At 45.8% G+C, this 9,618-nt stretch overlaps 1 protein-coding gene across 1 annotated transcript in view; it reads right to left on the minus strand.

Moving 5' to 3' along the window:
- The window catches only part of lcmt1 (leucine carboxyl methyltransferase 1), a 28,368-nt gene extending 25,523 nt beyond the window's left edge, over positions 1-2,845 (minus strand). The window contains 2 exon segments of the mRNA NM_001016033.2: positions 822-913; positions 2,722-2,845. Of these exon segments, the coding sequence (NP_001016033.1) occupies positions 822-913; positions 2,722-2,810 (181 nt within the window). The 5' untranslated portion in view covers positions 2,811-2,845.
- Positions 2,846-9,618: the final 6,773 nt, after the last annotated feature.

Here is a 9,618-nt window from a genome sequence, read left to right on the forward strand (position 1 = left end):
TAATTTTACCTAAGAAAACTGGAAAAACTTATTGACTCGAGTATAAGCCTAGGGTGGGAAATGCAGCAGCTACTGCTAAGTTTTAATAATCAAAATAAATACCAATAAAATTACATAAATTGAGGCATCAGTGGGGTATATGTTTTTCAATATTTATTTCAAAGAAAAACAGTAAACTAGCTCTGTAAGGGGAGAAGAGGGTCAACAAAAACAATATGAGTACTACCCCACGCTCATTGCACATTGGCAAACTGGCAGCAGACCCGGTCCCGGAGGGATGTAAGGGCAAATAAGTATTGCTAATGGGAGCCTAGGCCAGGGCACTGGAGGGTCTGGTTGCAGGTGGCCTCATTTGCACACAAAGGAGAGAGGGTGCTAGTCTAGAGGGACCCATGGCACCCGACTCAAGTATAAGCCGAGGGTGAATTTTTCAGCACATTTTGGGTGCTGAAAAACTAGGCTTATACTCGAGTATATACAGTAATCATTGAAGCATTAAATAATCCCAATAAGGTTGTTTTACCTCCAGTAAGGATCAATTATATCTTAGTTGGGATCAAGTATAATGAACTGTTTTATTATTACAGAGAAAAAGGAAATCTGTTAAAACGTTGAACTATTTGATGAAAATGCAGTCTATGGAAGATGGCCTTCCCATAATTTGGAGATTTCTGAATAGAGGATTCATGGATAACATATCCCATACTTGTATAAGAATATGAAAAATAAATAGAGAAGAAAGGAGAAAAAAAAGAAAAAGCTGAACGAAAAATATATCATCATTTCTTTGTGGCCCCAATATCATATTGGGATGCACTCGCCTCTGTTGATCTCTGGTGCTTTGCGTTCTTTCGCCTGTCGGACAAAGTACTGAATGTATGGGTCCTTCCAGTAGCCGGCACTGACTGCAAACCTGCCAGTAACAATGAGAGAGGTAAGTCAAGATGGAGAAACACATTGCAGCAATTTACAAAGAAAGGGTCTGACGTACCAGAGCGCCAAGGGTGAGAGAAACCACAGTGTGAGAAGTCTAATTGCTCTGATATACCCTTAGTGAGTATGCATGGTACAGGGCAGTGCTCCCCACACTGTTGGGCTGCCAGTGGGAGGGGGAGGCTCTCATCAGATGGCTGCTAACACTTCTAGATCCTCTGGGAATCCCAACCTGAAGGCCAAATAGAGTGAAGAATTTCCAGCGATTTTCCCATATTGTGTGTTCCTCTAACTCAAAACAACAGTAAGGGGGGCAATGGAAATGGTGGCACGGTGCTAATGGGGGGGGGGGGTGGATAGATATACCCCAGGCCCAGCCTGCCCCCTCTCCACTGCCGATCCCCCATTTATAACTATGGGCCCACCTTTGCTCTACCTAAAGTCCCACCCAGTCTGCCCATCTCCCCAATCATTTATCGGCCCCATCCACTCCCCTAGTCCTCCAACTGAGTAATGTGCCCCAGATCTGGGTTGCCACCTTTTTCTGTAACTAACAATGGCCTTCGGGTTATGGGGCAGGTCATTTAGGGGTGGGGCTATGATGTTAGGGGGAGGGAAGGGCTTCCCCAGGCTTGCATTTTGCAGCTTTAGCCATTCCTGAGCAGCTGTATAGTCACTGGCAGCTTCTTTTTACTTCCCATAGCCTTCATATTGTGTTGCAACGCTCGGAGGGGCATCTAGCAGAAGGGGGGCGTGCCCTGGTGAGATGTGGGTGTGGCATGGCCGACAAAAGGCGCTGTAATGGCACGCTCCATACAAGGCCTAACATAATAGGATTTCTCATTGAAATACCATAAATCTGTGCCAGCATAGGCATTCCCTGTACTATGCACCATGCTGCAGAAAAATGTGAGAGTATAGAAAAGAGCATATTATGGGATGGTACTATCCCTCCAAATACATTACCGGCTTTGTAAAGTGATTTATAGGCCATTACAAATTTACTAGCAAGTATGCTGCCTGTACAGTTGTAATACTGGTGCCAGTCCTAACCGGTGAGTTACCGGCTAAGCCAGTCAAATACCAGCCCTAACCAGATGCACCAATAATCCTGCCCCACCTGTAGCTCAGGGACAAGCCACACTTGCAGTCGTGCAGGAGTAGTTGCACAATCCAAGGGAGCCATAGTTGGACAGGGCTGGCTAGCTCATTGTTATACTCTATTCCTGGCACCGCCTTGCCTTACTATACACACTCACATTCTGCCTCTGTACTTACACTCAGTGCCTCCTCCCTCACACCATCTTGCCTTACTATACACACTCACATTCTGCCTCTGTACATACACCCATAGCCTACTCCCTCACACCATCTTGCCTTACTATACACACTCACATTCTGCCTCTGTACTTACACTCATAGCCTACTCCCTCACACCGCCTTGCCTTACTATACACACTCACATTCTGCCTCTGTACATACACCCATAGCCTACTCCCTCACACCATCTTGCCTTACTATACACACTCACATTCTGCCTCTGTACATACACTCATAGCCTACTCCCTCACACCATCTTGCCTTACTATACACACTCACATGCTGCCTCTGTACTTACACTCAGTGCCTACTCCCTCACACCATCTTGCTGTTGCCATACACACCATGCCACAGTTACAGTCAATTCTCCAGAAGGGAAACCCCTAGGGCCCATCACAGACAAAGACACAGTAATTCAGTAACACTACATGGGTACAAGGGAGCTACCACACTGCTGCCGGGTCCCACCTCTTACATATGGAGGCATCGTCACAGGTCCCTCTTACTGCCTCGTCCGCAGTGTCAGAGTCTGGCCCGGGCCCGGCAGGTTTAGACATCGCTCTCTATATCCCAGATTTCTCCTAAGAAATGTCACAGTAGCTTCCCCCGCATGTTGACGCTCCGGAGCCAATAACAATTGCCTGTCACGCCTCCCCGGCCTCTCATTGGTTACAGGGTGACAAGTTCTCGCAGCTCGACTTTCGTACAAGGTACTATTGGCTAAGGCGAAAGCGAGGCGTGGAACCAAAAAAAAGGACTGGTTAGAAACTTCCGGACTTCGAAGTGCGCTGCACATGCGCAGTTTGTTACTAGTTAATAAAGTAGGTTTTTGCGCCTGGCGCAGGTAGCTAAATAAACACGATTAACTTGTAATTTACAGGCAATGGGGCCAGAGCTGGTATGTGGCTAACAGGGCAGAATCAGTGCATAATAAGATTTAGCCAAAATGCTCATGAAACATATTTCCACAAGTTGATGGATTAAGCTGTTCTGTTACAGCATTTCAGTGTGTTAGGAAATGGTGGGATCTCTGCCATGCAATGCTGGAATTACTGCATCCTGTACCAGGCCTGGACTGGCAATCTGTGGGTTCTGGCAAATGCCAGAGGGGCTGCTGTAAGATGCCATAGACAGTCACTATTGGGCTGGTGGGGGGCTGTTTGGGCCTCTGTGTACTTGGAATGCCAGGAACCAGGCCCAGTCTGGCAATCTGTGGGTTCTGGCAAATGCCAGAGGGGCTGCTGTAAGATGCCATAGAAAGTCACTATTGGGCTGGTGGGGGGCTGTTTGGGCCTCTGTGTACTTGGAATGCCAGGACCCAGGCCCAGACTGGCAATCTGTGGGTTCTGGCAAATGCCAGAGGGGCTGCTGTAAGATGCCATAGACAGTCACTATTTATTGGGCTGGTGGGGGCTTGTTGGGGTTTCTGTGTACTTGAAATGCCAGGGCCTATTTTGAATCCCAGTCTGGACCTGTTCTGTATTCAGTTCCAAAATTTCCCCCCCAATACCCTTTAGTGACGTTGTGCATATGCACCAAATTGCTGCCGAAGCCGAATAATTCTATCTGCGCATGCTCAAATGCATTAAACAACATCACCGCAGGACTTCGTTTGACTTTTGGAAAAATTGGGAGATTGCTAGTGGGGAGAATGGGGGAGAGCCTTAAAAACAGTTAACTCCTGAAGAAATGGGGGGGGGGGGGGGTTGACAGATCTGGTCTATTGCTGAGCCCACTGTGTTGTGAAATGGTGTGAGCACTATTTCATAACATACTGGGACTACAGTATTACAAATTGCTGGGGTTATGGAATACTGGGGCTACTGTCGTCCAATGCAGGAACCACTGGGAGGCTGGGGCCACTGTGTCATATAATGGAGTCACTGCACACCATGGTGAACCCTGCCTACTATCCTACCTCCATGATGCCACCACCCACCCCCAGAAGCATTGCTAGGGTTGCGGTATTTTACTGGCCTGGTCAGTAAAAATTATGGTTCATACCAATGTTAATAATAGAAAAATTAGATTAATATATAGGAGAGACTGGCCATCCAACAGGATGCCTGCCTCCACGGGTCTACCTGCTTCTGGCTGAAAAAATTTAATCACTATGGGATACTGCCCAGGTGAAAATTCGCCCAGTCTTTATATATAAGTTCCACAGAGTGGTACAAAGCAAGGGGGGAGGTTGCTGTTGTCACTGAGGTTGACTATTTCTTGACCTGCACATTAGTGATGTGTGGGTCGAGAAAACCTCAACCCGCACCCGCTCCCAACCCCAACTCTACCCGACCTGGCTTCTATTTATAGATGTTTTTTTTTTATGGTTTTATACATTACCATTTTCTCTCTCTTTGTATTCTTATCCTTCATTCTCTTTCCCATTTTTTTTGTGCAATCACATTTTGTCCATTTTTGGTGTGCTCCATCAAAATTGCCTATTTTCTCATATCTGGACTTTTTTCTAATTCCATTCTGCTCTTCCTTGTGTCTGCCTTTTTTTTCTTGAAGGCAATAATGTATTATTTGGTTTCACTCTGGGATAAAAATTATCATCAACTTTAAAAATTGCCCCTTTATCGGTCCCTGTCTGTGTTTCAAATGAGGGGTGGGTTTGTTCTAATGGTCCCTGCCAGAAGCACAGTAGAAGGATGGCCAATAACAGCCCTGCTGTCACACAAGCAAAAAGCAAAAACAGGCTTCAGTTCCCAATCAGGTCAGCCTTGCTGCTGATTGGTTCCTATCTTACAGTGCAGTGTGCTGAGTGGTGCCAGCTCCCCTGCACAGCCCGAAACACTACTATCTTAAGCACATTCCTTTAATACTTTGTTGTCCCTTTTATATCTTCATTTTTAGTTCAGATTCTTTATTTACAACTGGTAGTTATACCTGCAGTACGCACTCCCCCCAAAAATCTACCAATGAGCAGACCATGCATCTTTCATCTTCTCCAGTCTGCTATTTGTAACATTGTCCTAAAGCTCTACTCAACTGGGAAATAACTTATTTAAAATGATATTCCCTGAAGCCACTAGATGGCGATTGTCCCACATTCATTTTTCCTCCCACTGCACAGTACTAATCCTAAATTCTAAATAAGTTGTGCACACCGAGAAGAAGTTGGGCTCAGTATGAGCCTCTGTGTACTTGAAATTCCAAGGCCTATTTTGAATCCCAGCCTAGATCTGGTTTGTAAAGGTTCTGTGCAAATCTGCTGACCTGGACTCCTTGGTCCATCACATGTAGGGTTGCCACCTGTCCAGTTTTTCAATCTCAAATTGGCCCTAATGTCATCACATGGGCAGAAACGTCATCACGCGGGCAGAAATGTCATCATGTGATATGTGATGACATCAGTGGCTTGTGTGATGACATGGATGAGGAATGGTGCTGACATCATCACATATGCCCCATTGTCCAGGTTTATAACCTGGCAAAGGCGGCATCCCTTGTCACATTACTATAGTACACAGTGGGGCTTGTGGGCAAATCTGCTTATGCCTCAGTACAATTATCCAGAGCACCCAGAGATAATAAGATCAGAGATTTGCTTTCAGTATTCTATTTTATCCATATCTATCTATCATCTATCTATCATAATACCCGAGTTTGCTAACAGACTTTAGTCCATGAGTTTTAACCCTTTGCTCAGATATACCCTTTAGCTGATATTGACTGGCGTGCCATTGCCTTTGTTACCAGCTCCAGTTATTCGCACTCTGTGGCTGCCAGAGGGTGCCAGGAGCTTGTACTTGAGCAGCTGTTTATCTGCTGATTCATTTCTGTTTTCCTCTTTCAAAATGATTTAAAGTTGACATAATCTGTTTTAATATGTCAGCAATGAGACTGACTGTGTATCACGGGTACCTGCCCATAACAGAGTGAATAAAAGAGAGCTTCTACAGTATACTAATGGATCACGTTGCAGCACCTCTGTGACGATGCAGCAATGATGTGGCACTGGCGGCTGTGTGTTTGTGTGTGTGTGTGGTTCCGCACATGTAGATGATTAATCACACACACACACAAGTAGATTGCATTACACACACACCACCATGTGCTCATTCCCTAAGTTCTGCATGCAAGTCAGCACTCTGAGTCACCATGTGCTTGGGCTTAGTAACCTGCCGCTGTCACAGCCCAGGTCGCTCCACCCCCTCTGTCACCCAGTCCTATGCCATTGGGTGCTCCAGGTACTTCCTGAATGGGCAGGGATACAGTAGGTGTCCACAGGCTGAACAAATGGGCCCAGGTAGCTGTTAGAATTCGTAATTCAACATTTATTGGGTTCTTACACCAAAGGGTCCCTGATGGGGTGGGTCACCCTGCATTCTCCATAGGAATGGTATGGCTCACATTTTTATATTAATTTTAGCAATAAGGTCTTAGAATTTGTTGCCAAGGCTGCAACTATAGACAATGGACCTTGGACCTAACAGCAACAATTATTTTAGGGCCCCCCAAAAAAGGTTTACTTATAAACATATACAGGTATCGGACCCCTTATCCGGAAACCCATTATCCAGAAAGCTCTGAATTACAGAAAGTCTGTCTCCCATAGACTCCATTATAATCAAATAATTAGGATTTTTAAAATTGATTTCCTTTTTCTCTGTAATAATAAAACAGTACCTTGTATTTGATCCTAACTAAGATATAATTAATCCTTATTGGATGTAAAACAAACCTATTGGATTTAATTAATGTTTTATTGGCTTTTTAGTAGACTTAAGGTATGAAGATCCAAATTACGGAAAGACCCCTTATCCAGAATACCCTTGGTCCCGAGCATTCTGGATAACAGGTCATATACCTGTACTGTGGGCCCTCATTGGAGTCTGTACACTCCTTGGCCCAATAGCCAAAAGGTCTGCTTGCCTCCAGAGTTGTCTCACTCATTAAAGGGGTTGTTCACCTTTGAGTTAACTTTTAGTATGGTGTATTGTAGAGTAGTATTCTGAGACAATTTGCAACTGGTCTTTTTTATTATTTGTGGTTTTTAAGTTATTTTCCTTTTTATTCAGCAACTCTCCAGCTTGGAATTTCAGCAGCCATCTGGTTGCTAGGGTCCAAATCACCTTAGCAACCAGGGAGTCGTTTGAATGAGACATTGGAATTTGAATAGGGGTGGGTCTGAATAGAAAGATAAGTAAAAAAAAAGTAACAATAACAATAAAACTGTAGCCTCACAGAGCAATAGTTTTTTTTTCGTTGCTGGGGTAATTGACTCCCATTTGACAGCTGGAAAGAGGCAGAAAAAGAAGGCAAATAATTGAAAAACTATACAACAAAAAAATAAAGACCAACTGAAAAGTTGCTTAGAACTGACCATTCTATAACATACTAAATGTTAAATTAAAGGTGAACCACCCCTTTAATGTACTAATCAGAACATAAATTCGACTTAATTTGTTCTTTAAGCAAAAGTTAAAAAAAACAACTTCTGGCCCTTCATTCTGTTAGTGAAACCTTTGAGTCTCACGTTATTGGTTTAATCCAATAGGACATTCAATATAAAGAATCAATATTGTGATTGCGGCCCCATGTTGTATGAATGGGTCAGTGGGTGCAGGAATAATAAGAAAAAGCAAAGGGTGAAGCCTTATATAAGTCTTGTAAACTGGGCACTTATTTAATCCATATTATGAGCGGCAAATAAGCATTCTGCATGGCTGCACAGAATCCAATGCAGGTGGCAGCACACACTTTACTTAACTGATAAAAAATAATCTTCAAAGGGGCCAGGGGCAGAGTAGCAAACTTACCAGGCCCCATGCTTTAATGTGTCCTCCCTCCGCACTGGCGCGTAACCCCTGCCCATGTATAAATCCCCACTCTCCTACTAAGGAGCCGGTGTAGAGCGGGGGATTTATATGTAAAATAGAGGATGCAAACCTCTGCGGTCCGAGCCCCCCTGCAACCAGTGTCGGACTGGCCCACCAGGATACCAGGAAACCTCCCGGCGGGCCCAGGTGTCAGTGGGCCCTCCTGCTCCTGATCATTTGGCCTTCTTCATGGTCATTCCCTATTCCTGAATGGGAACAAAGAGGAGAAATAGATGGAAAAATGGATGCCAGCATGTAAATAAAAGAGACTAGGAGAATTAAGAGGTTGGGTCAGGAAAGGAGAAAAAATAGTCCGGATAGTGGGTCTATATTCTAAGGTTTTCTGGTGGGCCCCTGAGGTCCCAGTCCAACACCGCCTGCAACCAAGGGCAACGTTGAATTTCTTATTACGGTGGCCTTGGGCCATGCAACAAATCCGGGCCTGACCGATGGGTCTGTTTCCTCTGTTGTTACACCACTGCCAAGGGGGCATATCACTATTGCAGAGAGCGCAATAACTTTTTGCCACCCCTGGTTACTTCAGGAGTGCTGCCACCTGAGGCAAGTTTCCCATGGCAGTAGCGCCCCTTAAGTAGGTGGGCAGTAAAACACTCCAAATTGCCCACTCATTGACCCAAATGGCAATTGCCTGGGCCCTGAAAGTGCCCCAGCGATGGTCCAGGCAGGGGTGCTGCTGCCATGGGGCGAGTTGAGAAACTGGCCTCAGGCAACTTACATGGGGCGGCAAAAAGCCACTCCTGGTAACTTAAAGAGTCGAAATTCAGATTTTTAAATGCGGGGACAGACCCATGTGCCACAGCCAGGGCCGGATTTGTTTTCCGGGCGCCCCGAGGCTGCCCCCTCTCTGTCACGCCCCCCCCCCCCTGCGCATGCGCGAAGGGCGAACCTCCCCCTGCGCATGCGCGAACTCGCGATCGCGCATGCGCGGGCCTTTTCAATCACATACGGAGCAGTGGGGGAGAGGTCCCCATTGCTCCGTATGCGCGAAAAACTTTAATATTTTGGTGCGGTGGGGCAGCATGCCGCCCCCCAATTTTTGCCGCCCTAGGCCAGGCCCTTTGTGGCCTTTCCACAAATCCGGGCCTGGCCACAGCTCTTTTTCTCACTGACTTGGAGAAATAATAAACAAGGATATATGGAGCAAATCAGAAATAAATTCCTGTCACAAAGTGCTTTGATATCTACCGAAGCCATTTTTAAAACAGCTTGAATTTTGCTGTGTCTGTGACAGGGCCACCATTTTGTCCTGCTTGTGTTTTAAGTTTATTTTTAATGTATCTTTGTTTCTGTATAAAACAGACCGAGGCACAGGGGGTGTGGGGGGCGTTCTTGTCCAACAACATCTGGAGAGTCAGAGCGTTTATCGCTCCGACCTGTGACAGCTCGCCCCCCACCCACCTCAAGCTGTAGCCCAGACTCTGCCCGCTGAGGGGCATGCTGGGAGTTGTAGTTTGCCCGCAGCTGGAGGGCCACAGGTTGGGAAGTTGTAGGTAGAGTAGGGAAGGAGAAAGAGGGA

The sequence above is a fragment of the Xenopus tropicalis genome, chromosome 9 (assembly GCF_000004195.4).
Source record: "Xenopus tropicalis strain Nigerian chromosome 9, UCB_Xtro_10.0, whole genome shotgun sequence".
NCBI lineage: Eukaryota > Metazoa > Chordata > Amphibia > Anura > Pipidae > Xenopus > Xenopus tropicalis.